At 36.1% G+C, this 19,383-nt stretch overlaps 1 protein-coding gene across 1 annotated transcript in view; it reads left to right on the forward strand.

The window, feature by feature from the left end:
• Nucleotides 1–18,580, forward strand: part of LOC135131315 (ciliary microtubule inner protein 1-like) — a 63,740-nt gene extending 45,160 nt beyond the window's left edge. Inside the window, exon 4 of the mRNA XM_064058983.1 lies at nt 18,462–18,580. Within this exon, the coding sequence (XP_063915053.1) occupies nt 18,462–18,580 (119 nt within the window). The remainder of the gene's footprint in view (nt 1–18,461) is intronic.
• Nucleotides 18,581–19,383: the final 803 nt, after the last annotated feature.

The raw sequence follows: 19,383 nt of genomic DNA on the forward strand, positions 1-19,383 counted from the left end.
TCTTATGAAATGCTTCGTCGAATCTCAAGTGTTGTCTTTTTTCATATCCATTGTGGATGTTTTCAATTTGATCCCTTACTGCTTCGAATACAAATTTAACGGACAAATAACCGTAGATAATGTTGTAAATAGGAAACACTCCCGTAATACAACCTACTAAAAATGCAGGTCTACACACAATGCTTAGTACGCTTTTCCACACTGGAAAATATTTTCTAAATATATGGAAAACAAACATAAAATCTTCGTCGTTTTCGCACGGTAAAATAAATTCTACTGTTATAATCAGCACACTGGCAAGATGTAGAAACATGTAACACAAAAAATAAACCGTTTCTCGTTTAATTCTGGCCTCGGCTTGCCTAGATAATACCTGGTCTAAATTTTTGGGCTGAACTTTTTCCTCAATCATTTTGATGATCTTCCGCGTAAATGGTATACATACCAAGCAGAGCAACAACTGCAAAAACCAAATTAAGCTAAATTAACGGATGCTGGACTCTCTCACATAGAATGCCATAAAATACGACGCTCCATACTTCAACAAATAGTTCAAATCAAATTCGTGCAAGAAAAGGTAGGTTTGAAATAGTACATATAAAGATAATACTATCGAATAAGTTAAGAAGAAATTTTGAAGATATCTGTTTTGAAGAACTTTAATTGCCACCAAACGGCTGACTTTTAGAGCTAAATTATCGAAGACGGGTTTCCCTAAACATAAATTTTCAGTATTGGGTGATGCGTTTTATTTTGGTAAAACTTACCCGAGGTAAACTGCATTTTACGCGACACGTGCAAGGGACGATGCGAGCATGTTTTTAGATGACATTAACGCAAAGAACGAGTACTGAATTTTAGGAGCAAGTTTTGATGCATTTAAGTTTACTCATTTGAGCATAAATAGAGTTAAAATGAGAAAACTTGTAGAAGCTGACGTGTCCTACAGTGAAATGCATAAATGACCTACTAACTTAGAAATAATTTAAGTCAATACTGAGGAAAAACTGGTCTGATGAATTAATAAATAGCGAACAATAAAGAAGACTTAAATATATACTAACAGAATGTAAGAGGTATCAACACCAAAACCTCTGAGATTCTTCTTAATTCTGCATCCATGTCCCAATATAACTTGATTATAGGACCAGAAACTTTATTAATTCTAAATTCTTTTGAATAGTAAGTTTTAGTGTGAACACATTAAATGTGTAACATTAAAACGTCGCAACCGAGAACCCCGAGTAATTTATTAGGAAGTCGCCCTCAGTACGAAGGTGGACACCCGGTTGCCTATGACAAGCAGTAGTACCGGGTACGAGACGTGGCGCCTTTAGTGCGGTGTGCGCGAGGGTGACAGAAAGTCGCAGGAAAAGGTACGGTGAGTTGCCGAGAAAAATCCTGCAGGATCTCGCTGTCAACATCGAAGTGGAAATCTAGCGCTCGGAGTGGAAGAGGAAACTCCTGGTTAGACCAAAGAGTCGCCCTCCGGGAAGCCGAGGACAGGTTCACCCTTGCTAAGGACGCTTGATCCGCAAGGATGCTCTTGGTTCCAGGACCTAGGCCTGCGTTCCTACCGACCACCCCATTAGACGCCTCACGACGTTTTCCTTGTGTTGAAACCCGAAGAAACAAGCCCCAGTAGCTGCCGCTACAATGCCAACACCAAGCAGATAAGTCTATCTCTTATTTTTTGTCGTTCTGATAGTATTTTATACCCCTTGAGGGAAAAACAACTTATACTCTGATCAAAACTGAAGGTGGATCTAAATCTGTTCTAAGATATTTGAAAACTTTTGCGATACAGACTTACAGTTTCACAATTAATTCTAAATAAAATAATTTCTCATGCTCAGTAACGAGTATTTTATTGCGAAAAGCACAAAAATGGATTCAACACCTTAAGTGCCAAAATATTTAGAACAGACACAATTTGCAAGTAAATTTAGCAGGTTATATAATAATCTAACACTAACAACAACGACACTGATAATACCAATGATAATGACAGTACTAAATATCTTACTCAACATTAACAAACAAAATTGAGACACTAACTTTATACAAATACAAAATTCGTAAGGAAATTTGTAATTGAGAAGCAAGTTGACTGTTCCAATCTTCTCAGCAAGCTCTACATCTATTGTCGAAGACCTTCTTGTCATGACCACGGTTGTTTCTATGTGTCTACACCGCGTATAGATGTCGAAAAGTACTCGCCTGTTTATCAAATGACCAACAATTTTAATCTGAGTCAGAACGATTTTGATACGTATTTTTGTTAACGTTCCCCATGGGATAAAGTAGTAATTTTAGCTACTGATTTGTTAACCTTACACATTACTCCCATTTCTTTCGTTGGTCTGTAATTGGGTCTTGCACCCGTTGACTAACATACATAATAATAATAATAATAATAACAAGTAGATTTTTTGTCCTCAATACATCGACAATTTGTGTCCACGTGCCTGTTGCAGCTGAAGTGTTACCGAAATAGCAGAGAAGAAAGATCTTATTAACTGGAAAGCAAGCGTACAATCGAGGAAACCTTTTTCTATTACATACCTCCAGTGCGAGATTGTAGTTGAGAGAAATATTTTGGCTGTATCGAAGTTTGAAGGGTTTCAAGGTTCCCGTGAGAAACGTGAGATACATTTTTTTGTTCGATTCGTTCCACTGATACCAAGGAACCGTGACCAACGTGTCAAAAATTTCCGCAGACTGAAAGTGAAAAGTAACAACTGTTCAATAACAGTGTTTTCACTTACCAAATCTTCAACGCTCTGTCCACATGACGCAAGTCCAGCTAAAGTTAAGAACACTATAAAAGTCGCAGAGAATAATCGTTTTAGCTGCGTATTATTCCAAAAATCGTCAAGCTAAAATTTGGCTACGTAAATATATCGGGTGTACTTTTTCAAAATTTTACCGAGAAAGCATAGAGTACAATACCGATCATCACCAGAAGTCCGGCAAGTTTAAATGGAAACATGACGGCTTGAATTCGTTTTTCGATTGTGCGTCCTACCCTAAAATTGCGAATAAAAACACTATCAACAGACGCTGGTTTCTCTTACAAAAACAGTCTAGAGTGAAATTTTAGAATCCGTCCGAGTCTCTCCTTTACGACTTTATGATACGTCGGATCTGCATTTAAGTGTTGTCGTTTTTCGTACCCACTGTTGATATTTTCTATGTGGTCCTTTAATGCATACGTCGCCAATCTCATCTTTGTAAAACCGTAAATCAGTTGATATAGAGGAACGGTTGCAGGTAAATAACATGCAGCAAAGCAAGGTATACAAAGAATTTCCCAAATTGTTTTCTGGTTGGGAAAACATTTCGCAAACAGGTGGCTAACATAGAAAAAATTTTCATCACCTTGTTGTGGAATAATGAACAGTGCTATGGCAAAAAGTAAAACAAATAAATGTATGGTGAGGTAAAGTAATGTTTGAAGCGCTGCTTGTTTCATTTTTTTCTCGCTATTCTTACTCAGGATGAGATCTGCTTCCATGTGTACGAGTTCATCGTCGATGAGTTTTACCGTTTTTAACATAAGTGATAAAGTCATCATGCACAATAGTGTCTGCAAAAATTAAATTAGTTGTATGTATTTCATGCGTAACTGTTTCCTGACGTGTAAGGATGCAGCGTAAGAAAACCCGTAACGAAGCAAGTAGTCGAATTCAAATTTGTACAAGAAAAAGTATGCTTGAACCAGTAGTATTGCAAGCAAGCCAACTTTTATAAAAGAGACACTCGTTTTTATTAATTTGATTTCGAAAAAATCAATTGCCAACTTGCGGCATATCGTCAGAGTCAAACTCTGCAAAGTTATCGAATCTGAAAATGCTTTAGTTTTGTTTACTGTTTTCCTTCTCTTAAAATCTTACCTGACGTGGACATTTTTAGAAGCTGCCCTAACAACAACGAAGTAAAAAAGAAAATGTGCTTATAATGTTGGTGTTTCAATTATTGATTCTTAAAACAGTATTAGTTTTGAATTTTTTATAATGGTACTCAGTCTGCATTCTCCAAGTTGGTTATATTTTTATATATATAGATCGAAAATGATTGAACTTCCTTTGTTGAATGACGTGTACTTAACTTCGACATTTAACAAGGATAAATTGATAAAGCCAAACAAGGATGGAAACGAATTAATAAAAAGACATTAAAATGTTTGCTTCCTTATCCTAAATTTTGTCCGCATTAATTTTGACTATGTGGCCAAAAATATTAAAGATTCAAAGCTGACTTTTGCCGCCTTGTCAAAACGAGGATTCTAATCGGACTGTCAAACTGACTGTTCACTTTAGCGGTAAATATTTGTCCAACGATGAGAGGCTAATTTGTTAATTTATTTTTGCGAAGCTACTTTGACGCGTCTCTCGAGGAATTTCTGGACAATCTTTTGAAAAAAAGGTTTGTAGTGTACTGTTTGGCTGAACTCTTTCGAGGTGTTCGGATTTTAATGGAAATCTGAATAAATATGTATAGGGGAAAAGTGTCTAAAATGATCCCCTCAGGTCAAATGATCCCCATCAATTGTAAGAAAATTTGTGGCTCCATCTACCAAACATAACTGTCATTTGATTAAGCGCTCTGTAGTTAGTACCTTCTGAAAGTTTGATGGCGTTCTGTGTATTCTGCACAGTTTTGTGCCAAAATATGTAAAATAAGCACCTCTGCTCTAATGTAAGATATAATTTAAAAGTCCATTACTTCCATTTGAAAGGTCTTATATCGGGGGTAGTTGTTTTGACAGAATTAGATACATTTCAGTCGTAGGTTAGTTATGATCTTTTTACCGCATGTAAAAATTGAAGGTTAGTTTACAATTTTTGAATGCGGATATGCCACCTAAGGCGAAATGATCCCTTTTTCTTGAGGCAAAATGATCCCGGATCATTGGGCGGGGCTAGTACCTGCTAAGATAAGACTGATTTTTTCAAATCATATACCCTCTAAGAAAAGAGAGGGTGGGTGGGCGGGCCTAGTACCTGCTAAGATAAGACTGATTTTTGCAGATAACATATCCTCTAAACCCGCCCACCTACTCTTTATTTTCTTTGAGGGAATACCATTTGCCAATATCAGTTTTATCTTAGCAAGTACTAACCCCACCCACCCGCCCGTTATTTTCTTAGAATGTATGTTATTTGCCAATATCAGCCTTATCTTGTCAAGCACTAGCTCGGCCCATCCGCCCTTTATCTTGTTAGAGGGCTAGTACCTAATAAGATAAGACTGATTTTCGCAAATGACATATCCTCCAAGAAAAGAGAGGGTGGGTGGGCGGGGCTACCACCTGCTAAAATAAAACTGATTTTCGCAAATGAAATACCCTCTAAGAGAGGAGAGGGAGGGTGGGTGGAGCTAGTACCTCTTAAGACGGGGAAATTTAAATAATTTAAAAGAATTTTAGAGATTTTCGTGTTCTATTTTTGGGAAATTTTCAGTCTTAAGAGGTACTAATCCTAGTCACCCGCCGTCACTTTTCTTAAAGGGTATCTCATTTGCCAAAATCAGTTTTATATTAGCAAGTATTAGCCCCACCCACCCACCCTCTCTTTCCTTAGAGGGTATATCATTTGCCAAATTCAGTTTTATCTTAGCAGTTAGTAGACCCGCCCACCCGCCCTCTCTTTTCTTAAAGGCTATATCATTTGCCAAATTCAGTCTTATCTTAGCACTTACTAACCCCACCCACCCACCCTCTTTTTTCTTAGAGTGTATGTCATTTGCCAAATTCAGTCTTATCTTAGCAGTTACTAGCCCCACCCACCCACCCTCTCTTTGCTTAGAGGGTATATCATTTGCCAAATTCAGTTTTATCTTAGCAGGTAGTAGGCCCGCCTACCCGCCCTCTCTTTTCTTGGAGGGTATCCCACTTGGCAAAATTAGTCTTATCTTAGCACGTACTGATAATTAAAGTATTGTCTCAAACTCTTCCAGAAATTATACACCCCGTATTTTCGGTGTTTTTCAAACTTTTTTGTTTATTTTTTTTAAGAATTGATTTTTTTGTTAATTTTTGAAATAAAATATTTATCAGTTATGTCATGATTTGATTTTTCTTGTTGATGCTGTCCCCTTATGGTCAAAATTCAAAGGGATCATTATGCCCATGCTGAGGGATCATTTTACCTATGGGGATGCTTAAAATGATCCTTTTGTAAGGTCCTGGAAAAACGTTAATAACTTTTTTTATAATTATCGAATCACCAATTGGCTTATACTGTTACCTAGATAAATCAATGTTCTTACAAATAATGCTACAGTTTTACATGAATAATAATAATTTGTATTTTTTAAAGAATTTCTCCCTTAGGGGGATCATTTTAGGCACCTTTCCCCTACTTAGTTGTCGACGAAAAGTAATTTGACGGAGTTTTCGAGGTTTTCTTGTATAAAATACCTGAACTCTTTTACAGTTTCAGAATTAGTTCGAAATGAAACAATTAGTTGTGCACAATAATGTATATTTTTGTTAACAAGGACAAAAAGAAGGTGCCAAAATTCGTCTTTGTACAATTTTCTTAAATGCTGTAAAGACACAATTTAGATATAAACACTATATAGCCTAACACTAACAACAATAACACTGATAATAACACTACAAAAACAAAAATTAAGCCTATAATTTTCGGATTTTCAGATTGTAATAAACATCTTTTTGCCAAGCAAATAAATCCTTTGTCTTCAGTACATCCACAATTTGTCTCCACGTGCCTGTTGCAGCTGAAGTGTTACCGAAATAGCAGAGAAGAAAGATCGTATAAACTCCACTGCGAGATTGTAATTAAGAGAAATATTTTCGCTGTACTGAAGTCTGAAGGGTTTCATGGTTCCCGTGAGGAACGTGAGATACATTTTTTTGTTCGATTCGTTCCACTGATACCACTGAACCGCGACCAACCTGTCAAAAATTTCCGTGGACTGAAAGTGAAAAGTGAGAGCTGTTAACAAAAATATTTTTTGGTTACCAAATCCTCAAAGCTCTGTCCACATGACGCAAGTCCAAATATAGTCAAGAACGACATAATGGTCACAGAGAATAATCGTTTCAGCTGCGTATTGTTCCAAAAATCGTCAAGCTAAAATTCGGTAGCATAAGTACATCGGGATACACGTTTTCTAAATTTTACCGAGAAAGCATAGAACACAACACCGATCCACACCAGAAGTCCTCCAATTTTAAACAGAAACATGGCGACGTGGATTTGTTTTTCGAATTTGCGTACTACCCTAAAACTGAAAATAAAACCACTACCAACAGATTTTGGTCTTTCTTACGAAGTGAGTCTACAGTGAAATTTCAGGCTTCGCACGAGTCGGTTCCTTACGACTTTATGAAACGTCGGGTCTGCATTCAAGTGTTGTAGCTGTTCGTATCCACTGTTGATATTTTCAATTTGATCGTTTAAGACGTACGTGGCAAACCTGATCTTCGTGAAACAGTAAATGAGTTGATATAGAGGAATCGCTCCAGGTACAAAAGTTATAACAAAGCAGGGTCTAAGTACAAATTCCCATATTTTTTTGTAGTTGAGAGAATATTTTGTCAACAGGTGATTAACACAGAAGAAATTTTCATCACCTTGTTGTGGCATAATAAACAGTCCTGTGGTAAAAATTGCAACAAATGAGTGTATAGTAAGGCAAAGCAACGTTTGAAGTGCTGTTTGTTTGATTTTTTTCTCGGTTTCCTTACTCAGGACGTGATTTGTTTCCATTTGTACGAATTCATCGTCGAAATTTTTTAGCATTTTTAATAAAAAGGATAAAGACATCAGGCAGTATAATATCTGTAAAAATAAAATCAGTTGAATGTGTTTCATGCGTAACTATTGTCTGACTTGTAAGGCTGAAACGTAAGAAAACACGAAGCGAAGCAAGTAGTCAAAATCAAATTCGTACAAAAAGAGGTACGATTGAATCAATATCGTTGCAAGTAAAGCAACCTTTGTAAAAAAGACACTCTTTTTTATTAATTTAATTTCGTAAAAATCAATTGCCAACTTGCGGCATATCTTTAAAGTAAAATTCTGCAAAGTCACTGAACCTGAAAATATTTTCGTTTCCCTTAGGTACTGTTTTTTTTAGTCTTACCTGACGTGGACATTTTTAAAAGCCGTCCCAACAACACAAAAGTAGGAGAGAATATGTTCCAACGACGTTGGTTTTTCAATTATCGATTCTTAAATACAGTACTAGATTTGAATTTTTTATAATACTCAGTTTATGTTCTCCAAGTTGGCTACGTTTTTATATAAATAGCTCGAAAATAATTAAAGTTCTTTTGTTGAATGACGTGTACTTAACTTCGACATTTAACAAAGAACAAGTGACAACCTGATTAATTTTGATTAAGTGGCCAAAAATATTAACGATTCAAAGCTGACTTTTGCTTTTCTTGATTAATTTTTTCGAAGCCCCTTTGACTAATTGTACTTTCTTGAAATATAATACATTATTTGTTTTTTATTTAACCACTTGAGAAATTTTTCGACAACATTTGGAAAAAACTTATAGTTGATCAAAAATGCACTTTAGATATAAATATTTTTGGAAGTGCAGTGTACTGAACTTAAACACATAGACACATATTGGTGAAATTTTCTAGACACTGGGTGAGAATGTCTAGGCACGCGACAGCTGCAATTGAACTATCACTGTAATGGCAGAAAAAAATGACCTTAATATCTAGAACAAACACCAATAATTCTAGAACAACTTGCCACAAATATATACCTCCACTGCAAGTTCATAGTTGAGTGAAATATTTTCGCTGTACTTAATTTTAAACGGTTTCAAGGTACTTATAAGCAACATGTGATACATTTTTTTGTTAGAGTGGTTCCACTGATACCACGGCACCATCACTAACGCATCAAACAAACCATTTGTCTAAAAATTAAAAGTTCCAACACCCATTTCATAGTGACATTAACTTACCAAGTCCTCAGTAGCTTGTCCAACTGCGGCGAGACCAGCCAGGGTTAAAAACGAACAAATTGCCAGAGAACATAAACGATTCAGTTGCGGATTTGTCCAAAAATTCTCAAGCTACAATCAAACTCAGCAAAATCCTAAATTTTCACCTTAAACTTTACCGAGAATGCGTAAATCACGATACTGATCATCATAAAAATTCCGCCAATTTTGAACGGAAACAAGAAGTTTTTGTTGCGTTTTTCAACTTCGCGGCCAAGCCTTAAATTTCAAATAAATATGCGGTGTACAGACAAACGTGTTACCTACACAGAGATGTGAATATATTGTTTGAAGCAGCGCAAAAGTCTGTCTTTGATGGTCTTATGAAATACTTCGTCGAATCTTAAATGTTGTCGTTTTTCATATCCTTTGTGGATGTTTTCAATTTGATCCCTTACTGCTTCGAATACAAATTTAATGGACAAATAACCGTAGATAATGTTGTAAATAGGAAACACTCCCGTAATACAACCTACTAAAAATCCAGGTCTACACACAATGCTTAGTACGCTTTTCCACACTGGAAAATATTTTCTAAATATATGGAAAACAAACATAAAATCTTCGTCGTTTTCGCACGGTAAAATAATTTCTGCTGTTACAATCAGCACACTGGCAAGATGTATAAACATGTAACACAAAAAATAAACCGTTTCTCGTTTAATTCTGGCCTCGGCTTGCCTAGACAATACCTGGTCTAAATTTTTGGGCTAAACTTTTTCCTCAATCATTTTGATGATCTTCCGCGTAAATGGTATACATACCAAGCAGAGCAACAGCTGCAAAAACCAAATTAAGCTAAATTAACGGATGCTGGACTCTCTCACATAGAATGCCATAAAATACGACGCTCCATACTTCAACAAATAGTTCAAATCAAATTCGTGCAAGAAAAGGTAGGTTTGAAATAGTACGTATAAAGATAATACTATCGAATAAGTTAAGAAGAAATTTTGAAGATATCTGTTTTGAAGAACTTTAATTGCCACCAAACGGCTGACTTTTAGAGCTAAATTATCGAAGACGGGTTTCCCTAAACATAAATTTTCAGTATTGGGTGATGCGTTTTATTTTGGTAAAACTTACCCGAGGTAAACTGCATTTTACGCGACACGTGCAAGAGACGATGCGAGCATGTATTTATATGACATTAACGCAAAGAACGAGTACTGAATTTTAGGAGCAAGTTTTGATGCATTAAAGTTTACTCATTTGAGCATAAATAGAGTTAAAATGAGAAAACTTGTAGAAGCTGACGTGTCCTACAGTGAAATGCATAAATGACCTACTAACTTAGAAATAATTGAAGTCAATACTGAGGAAAAAGTGGTCTGATGAATTAATAAATAGCGAACAATAAAGAAAACTTAAATATATACTAACAGAATGTAAGAGGTATCAACACCAAAACCTCTGAGATTTTTCTTAATTCTGCATCCATGTCCCAATATGACTTGATTATAGGACCAGAAACTTTATTAATTTTAAATTCTTTTGATTAGCAAGTTTTAGTGTGAACACATTAAATGTGTAACATTAAAACGTCGCAACCAAGAACCCCGAGTAATTTATTAAGAAGTCGGCCCCAGTACGAAGGTGGACACCCGGTTGCCAATGACAAGCAGTAGTACCGGGTACGAGACGTGGCGCCTTTAGTGTGGTGTGCGCGAGGGTGACAGAAAGTCGCAGGAAGAGGTGTGGTGAGTTGCCGAGGAAAATCCTGCAGGATCTCGCTGTCAACATCGAGGTGTTAATCTAGCGCTCGGAGTGGAAGAGGAAACTCCTGGTTAGACCAAAGAGTCGCCCTCCGGGAAGCCGAGGACAGGTTCACCCTTGCTAAGGACTCGCTTGATCCGCAAGGACGCTCTTGGTTCCACGACCTAGGCCTGCGTTCCTACCGACTACCCCATTAAACGCCTCACGACGTTTTCCTTGTGTTGAAGCCCGAAGAAACAAGCCCCAGTAGTCGTTCTGATAGTATTTTATACCCCTTGAGGGAAAAACAACTTATACTCTGATCAAAACTGAAGGTGGATCTAAATCTGTTCTAAGATATTTGAAAACTTTTGCGATACAGACTTACAGTTTCACAATTAATTTTAAATAAAATAATTTCTCATGCTCAGTAACGTGTATTTTATTGCGAAAAGCACAAAAATGGGTTCAACACCTTAAGTGCCAAAATATTTATAAAATACAATTTTCTTGAATACTGCCACAAAGATACAATTTGCAAGTAAATTTAGCAGGTTATATAATAATCTAACACTAACAACAACGACACTGATAATACCAATAATAATGACAATACTAAATATCTTACTCAACAATAACAAACAAAATTGAGACACTAACTTTATACAAATACAAAATTCGTAAGGAAATTTGTAATTGAGAAGCAAGTTGACTGTTCCAATCTTCTCAGCAAGCTCTACATCTATTGTCGAAGACCTTCTTGTCATGACCACGGTTGTTTCTATGTGTCTACACCGCGTATAGATGTCGAAAAGTACTCGCCTGTTTATCAAATGACCAATAATTTTAATCTGAGTCAGAACGATTTTGATACGTATTTTTGTTAACGTTCCCCATGGGATAAAGTAGTAATTTTAGCTACTGATTTGTTAACCTTACAAATCCGTACCCATTTCTTTCGTTGGTCTGTAATTGGGTCTTGCACCCGTTGACTAACATACATAATAATAATAATAATAATAACAAGTAGATTTTTTGTCCTCAATACATCGACAATTTATGCCCACGTGCCTCTTGTAGTTGCAGTGTTATCGCAATAGCAGAGAAGAAAGATCTTATTAACTGGAAAGCAAGCGTACAATCGAGGAAACGTTTCTCTATTTACATACCTCCAGTGCGAGATTGTAGTTGAGAGAAATATTTTGGCTGTATCGAAGTTTGAAGGGTTTCAATGTTCCTGTGAGAAACGTGAGATACAATTTTTTGTTCGATTCGTTCCACTGATACCACGGAACCGCGACCAACGTGTCAAAAACTTCCGCAGACTGAAAGTGAAAAGTAACAACTGTTCAATAACAGTGTTTTTACTTACCAAATCTTCAACGCTCTGTCCACATGACGCAAGTCCAGCTAAAGTTAAGAACACTATAAAAGTCGCAGAGAATAATCGTTTTAGCTGCGTATTATTCCAAAAATCGTCAAGCTAAAATTTAGCTACGTAAATATATCGGGTGTACTTTTTCAAAATTTTACCGAGAAAGCATAGAGTACAATACCGATCATCACCAGAAGTCCGGCAAGTTTAAATAGAAACATGACGGCTTGAATTCGTTTTTCGATTGTGCGTCCTACCCTAAAATTGCGAATAAAAACACTATCAACAGACGCTGGTTTCTCTTACAAAAAGAGTCTAGAGTGAAATTTTAGAATCCGCAAGAGTCTCTCCCTTACGACTTTATGATACGTCGGATCTGCATTCAAGTGTTGTCGTTTTTCGTACCCACTGTTGATATTTTCTATGTGGTCCTTTAATGCATACGTCGCCAATCTCATCTTTGTAAAACCGTAAATCAGTTGATATAGAGGAACGGTTGCAGGTAAATAACATGCAGCAAAGCAAGGTATACAAAGAATTTCCCAAATTGTTTTCTGGTTGGGAAAACATTTCGCAAACAGGTGACTAACATAGAAAAAATTTTCATCACCTTGTTGTGGAATAATGAACAGTGCTATGGCAAAAAGTAAAACAAATAAATGTATGGTGAGGTAAAGTAATGTTTGAAGCGCTGCTTGTTTCATTTTTTTCTCGCTATTCTTACTCAGGATGAGATCTGCTTCCATGTGTACGAGTTCATCGTCGATGAGTTTTACCGTTTTTAATATAAGGGATAAAGTCATCATGCACAATAGTGTCTGCAAAAATTAAATTAGTTGAATGTATTTCATGCATAACTGTTTCCTGACGTGTAAGGATGCAACGTAAGAAAACCCGTAGCGAAGCAAGTAGTCGAATTCAAATTTGTACAAGAAAAAGTATGCTTGAACCAGTAGTATTGCAAGCAAGCCAACTTTTATAAAAGAGATACTCGTTTTTATTAATTTAATTTCGAAAAAATCAATTGCCAAATTGCGGCATATCTTCAGAGTCAAACCCTGCAAAGTTATTGAATCTGAAAACGTTATAGTTTCGTTTACTGTTTATCTTCTCTTAGAATTTTACCTGACGTGGACATTTTTAAAAGCTGCCCTAACAACAACGAAGTAAAAAAGAAAATGTGCTTATAATGTTGGTGTTTCAATTATCGATTCTTAAAACAGTATTAGTTTTGAATTTTTTATAATGATACTCAGTCTGCATTCTCCAAGTTGGTTATATTTTTATATAAATAGATCGAAAATAATTGCACTTTCTTTGTTGAATGACGTGTACTTAACTTCGACATTTAACTAGGATAAATTGACAAAGCCAAACAAGGATGGAAACGAATTAATAAAAAGACATTAAAATGTATGCTTCCTTATCCTAAATTTTGTCCGCATTAATTTTGACTATGTGGCCAAAACTATTAAAGATTCAAAGCTGACTTTTGCCGCCTTGTCAAAACGAGGATTCTAATCGGACTGTCAAACTGACTGTTCACTTTAGCGGTAAACATTTGTCCATGGGTGAGAGGCAAATTTCTTAATTTATTTTTGCGAAGCTACTTTGACGTGTCACTTGAGGAATTTTTCGATAATCTTTTGAAAAAAGGTTTGTAGTGAACTGTTTGGCTGAACTCTTTCGAGGTGTTCGGATTTTAATGGAAATCTATATAGATATGTATAGTTGTCGACGAAAAGTAATTTGGGAGTTTTAGAGGTTTTCTTGTATAAAATACCTAAACTATTTTACAGTTTCAGAATTAGTTCGAAATGAAACAATTAGTTGTGCACAATAATGTGTATTTTTGTTAACAAGGACAAAAAGAAGGTGCCAAAGACGTCTTTGTACAATTTTCTTAAATGCTGTAAAGACACAATTTAGATATAAACACTATATAGCCTAACACTAACAACAATAACACTGATAATAACACTACAAAAACAAAAATTAAGCCTATAATTTTCGGATTTTCAGATTATAATAAACATCTTTTTGCCAAGCAAATAAATCCTTTGTCTTCAGTACATCCACAATTTGTCTCCACGTGCCTGTTGCAGCTGAAGTGTTACCGAAATAGCAGAGAAGAAAGATCTTATAAACTCCACTGCGAGATTGTAGTTAAGAGAAATATGTTCGCTATACCGAAACCTGAAGGGTTTCATGGTTCCCGTGAGGAACGTGAGATACATTTTTTTGTTCGATTCGTTCCACTGATACCACTGAACCGCGACCAACCTGTCAAAAATTTCCGTGGACTGAAAGTGAAAAGTGAGAGCTGTTAACAAAAATATTTTTTGGTTACCAAATCCTCAAAGCTCTGTCCACATGACGCAAGTCCAAATATAGTCAAGAACGACATAATGGTCACAGAGAATAATCGTTTTAGCTGCGTATTGTTCCAAAAATCGTCAAGCTAAAATTCGGTAGCATAAGTACATCGGGATACACGTTTTCTAAATTTTACCGAGAAAGCATAGAACACAACACCGATCCACACCAGAAGTCCTCCGATTTTAAACAGAAACATGGCGACGTGGATTTGTTTTTCGAATTTGCGTACTACCCTAAAACTGAAAATAAAACCATTACCGACAGATTTTGGTTTCTCTTACGAAGTGAGTCTACAGTGAAATTTCAGGCTTCGCACGAGTCGGTTCCTGACGACTTCATGAAATGTCGGGTCTGCATTCAAGTGTTGTAGCTTTTCGTATCCACTGTTGATATTTTCAATTTGATCGTTTAAGACGTACGTGGCAAACCTGATCTTCGTGAAACAGTAAATGAGTTGATATAGAGGAATCGCTCCAGGTACAAAAGTTATAACAAAGCAGCGTCTAAGTACAAATTCCCATATTTTTTTGTAGTTGAGAGAATATTTTGTCAACAGGTGATTAACACAGAATAAATTTTCATCACCTTGTTGTGGCATAATAAACTGTCCTGTGGTTAAAATTGCAACAAATGAATGTATAGTAAGGCAAAGCAAAGTTTGAAGTGCTGTTTGTTTGATTTTTTTCTCGGTTTCCTTACTCAGGACGTGATTTGTTTCCATTTGTACGAATTCATCGTCGAAATTTTTTAGCATTTTTAATAAAAAGGATAAAGACATCAGGCAGTATAATATCTACGAAAATAAAATCAGTTGAATGTATTTCATGCGTAACTATTGTCTGACTTGTAAGGCTGAAACGTAAGAAAACACGAAGCGAAGCAAGTAGTCAAAATCAAATTCGTACAAAAAGAGGTACGATTGAATCAATATCGTTGCAAGTAAAGCAACCTTTGTAAAAAAGACACTCTTTTTTATTAATTTAATTTCGTAAAAATCAATTGCCAACTTGCGGGATATCTTTAAAGTAAAATTCTGCAAAGTCACTGAACCTGAAAATATTTTGGTTTCCCTTAGGTACTGTTTTTTTTAGTCTTACCTGACGTGGACATTTTTAAAAGCCGTCCCAACAACACAAAAGTAGGAGAGAATATGTTCCAACGACGTTGGTTTTTCAATTATCGATTCTTAAATACAGTACTAGTTTTGAATTTTTTATAATACTCAGTTTATGTTCTCCAAGTTGGCTACGTTTTTATATAAATAGCTCGAAAATAATTAAAGTTCTTTTGTTGAATGACGTGTACTTAACTTCGACATTTAACAAAGAACAAGTGACAAACTGATTAATTTTGATTAAGTGGTCAAAAATATTAACGATTCAAAGCTGACTTTTGCTTTTCTTGATTAATTTTTTCGAAGCCACTTTGACTAATTGTATTTTCTTGAAATATAATACATTATTTGTTTTTTATTTAACCACTTGAGAAATTTTTCGACAACATTTGGAAAAAACTTATAGTTGATCAAAAATGCACTTTAGATATAAATATTTTTGGGAGTGCAGTGTACTTAAGTTAAACACTTAGACCCATATAGATGAAATTTTCTGGACACTGAGTGAGAATGTCTAGGCACGCGACAGCTGCAATTGAACTATCACTGTAATGGCAGAAAAAAATGACCTTAATATCTAGAACAAACACCAATGATTCTAGAATAACTTGCCACAAATATATACCTCCACTGCAAGTTCATAATTGAGTGAAATATTTTCGCTGTACTTAATTCTAAACGGCTTCAAAGTACTTATAAGCAACATGTAATACATTTTTTTGTTAGATTCGTTCCACTGATACCACGGCACCATCATTAACGCATCAAACAAACCATTTGTCTAAAAATTAAAAGTTCCAAAACCCATTTCACAGTGACATTAACTTGCCAAGTCCTCAGTAACTTGTCCAACTGCGGCGAGACCAGCCAGTGTTAAAAACGAACAAATTGCCAGAGAGCATAAACGATTCAGTTGCGGATTTGTCCAAAAATTCTCAAGCTACAATCAAACTCAGCAAAATTCTAAATTTTCACCTTAAATCATACCGAGAATGCGTAAAGCACGATACTGATCATCATAAAAATTCCGCCAATTTTGAACGGAAACAAGAACTTTTGGTTGCGTTTTTCAACTTCACGCATAAACCTTAAATTTGAAACATATATGCTTTGTACAGATAAACGTGTTACCTACAGAGAGATGTGAACATATAGTTCGAAACAGCGCAAAAGTCTGTCTTTGACGGTCTTATGAAATGCTTCGTCGAATCTCAAGTGTTGCCTTTTTTCATATCCATTGTGGATGTTTTCAATTTGATCCCTTACTGCTTCGAATACAAATTTAACGGACAAATAACCGTAGATAATGTTGTAAATAGGAAACACTCCCGTAATACAACCTACTAAAAATGCAGGTCTACACACAATGCTTAGTACGCTTTTCCACACTGGAAAATATTTTCTAAATATATGGAAAACAAACATAAAATCTTCGTCGTTTTCGCACGGTAAAATAAATTCTACTGTTATAATCAGCACACTGGCAAGATGTAGAAACATGTAACACAAAAAATACACCGTTTCTCGTTTAATTCTGGCCTCGGCTTGCCTAGATAATACCTGGTCTAAATCTTTGGGCTGAACTTTTTGCTCAATCATTTTGATGATCTTCCGCGTAAATGGTATACATACCAAGCAGAGCAACAGCTGCAAAAACCAAATTAAGCTAAATTAACGGATGCTGGACTCTCTCACATAGAATGCCATAAAATACGACGCTCCATACTTCAACAAATAGTTCAAATCAAATTCGTGCAAGAAAAGGTAGGTTTGAAATAGTACATATAAAGATAATACTATCGAATAAGTTAAGAAGAAATTTTGAAGATATCTGTTTTGAAGAACTTTAATTGCCACCAAACGGCTGACTTTTAGAGCTAAATTATCGAAGACGGGTTTCCCTAAACATAAATTTTCAGTATTGGGTGATGCGTTTTATTTTGGTAAAACTTACCCGAGGTAAACTGCATTTTACGCAACACGTGCAAGAGACAATGAGAACTTTTATTAACATGAGATTAACGCAAAGAATGAGTACTGAATTTTAGGACCAAGTTTTCCAAGCATTTAAGTTTACTCATTTGAGCATAAATAGAATTAAAATGAGAAAACTTTTAGAAGCTGACGTGTCCTGCAGTGAAATGCATAAATGACCTACTAACTTAGAAATAATTAAAGTCAATACTGAGGAAAAAGTGGTTTGATGAATTAATAAATAGCGAACAATAAAGAAGACTTAAATATATACTAACAGAATGTAAGCGGTATCAACACCAAAACCTCTGACATTCTTCTTAATTCTCCATCCATGTCCCAATATGACCTGATTATAGGACCAGAAACTTTATTAATTTTAAATTCTTTTGATTAGCAAGTTTTAGTGTGAATAGCCTGAATAGAATATCAAGTTCGAGCTACGAGCTCGGTGTCGGTGTCGGTGTCGATTCCATTTCTTAGGGCCCCAGAATGCTCTAAGAGAACACAACCTACACCCACTGTCAGAATGCATTGAGTATCTTAGACCACAACGATCCTCAGGATGCTGAAATGATACACAGATAACTCCCGGAACTCCGTCTGAGTGTAGATGTTGCTTGACGAATTATTCCTGGACCCAAGTATATTGCGGTGTTTCTGTTATTTTGTTAAACTAAATTTAATTCTGCGTTTATTTGTCTTCTTTTTTTTTGCTAATTTATACATCATGTGTCAATGGTGAATAGTTTTTTAATAAAATAACGATCACAATATTATTATAATAATTAATTATGATATTTCTATATGATAAATAAATAAAAAATACATGGATATTTACTTTAATTAACCCAATCATCATCTTTTAAGAGATAAATTAATGACTTCGCCAAGTTAACTGATGTGTCTTTGCCCTTCCAGGTATGGTAGGCTGGCGCCACACCCCCGCCCACACCCTGGAGCGCCTGGGCCCCCTCTACGTCAGCCCCCTGCACACCCTGCCCCCAAAGGAGCCCGCGACATCCATCATCCTCGGCTAGCCCCGCGTCGCCACAAAAACAAATAAACACGAAATAAAGTCACAAAAAGCCCTTTATTACAATGACCGTTACGAAATCCTAGCAAAATGCCCCTCGTTAAAACTATGATTTACACATCACGTTAGTAGCCGGCATCCGCAGGACTAGTGTGCGACTCCCGACCGAAATTAGCCCTAATCAAAAGGCCCTAAGGTCGAGAATGCCCCACGCCGAAGTTACATTGTTGCAGGAACGAGACGAGGAAATAAAATGAACGATAAACTTTGCTAAGAATTAACTCTATAACTGTAAGCCCGGCAAGAACACGTACTATTTTCATAAGGAATTGCTCTCGCTGAAGCGTCGGGGGCGGATGCCGCCGCCGCCCGTCGAACTTTGGCAGCTTTGTTTTATGCAATTAAGGGGATTCGCCTGGATGCGGTCGCTGGCAGAACGTCAAATTGCTTTGTTGGTATTTTTAGGGCGCGGGAGGGGCGGTTTTTGCTTGGTTAGAAGTTTTCGAAAATCCAAAATAAAATAAAATAGAGCTTCGGGCTATTGCGTACGCCACCAACGCTCGTACGCATACACGAGCGTCGGGGGCGACTGTAATAGCCCGAAATTCTAACGTATTCAGACGGATTCTTACGACAAAAGTTAAACCAATTACGCCATGTTCATTTTTCCCATGAAAGCAACAATTGGAAGCGCTTTCGACATCAAGGTCAATTTCTCGAGGTCCAATTTTATCAGTTTTTTGTTCCGTTTTTTTTTATTTTTACAATTTTATCGAATTTTCATTGTTGTAATTTTATAATTTTTGT

The sequence above is a fragment of the Zophobas morio genome, unplaced genomic scaffold (assembly GCF_036711695.1).
Source record: "Zophobas morio isolate AGI-343-1 ecotype UQ-CSIRO unplaced genomic scaffold, CSIRO_AGI_Zmor_V1 ptg000020l, whole genome shotgun sequence".
In the NCBI taxonomy this organism is placed as follows: domain Eukaryota; kingdom Metazoa; phylum Arthropoda; class Insecta; order Coleoptera; family Tenebrionidae; genus Zophobas; species Zophobas morio.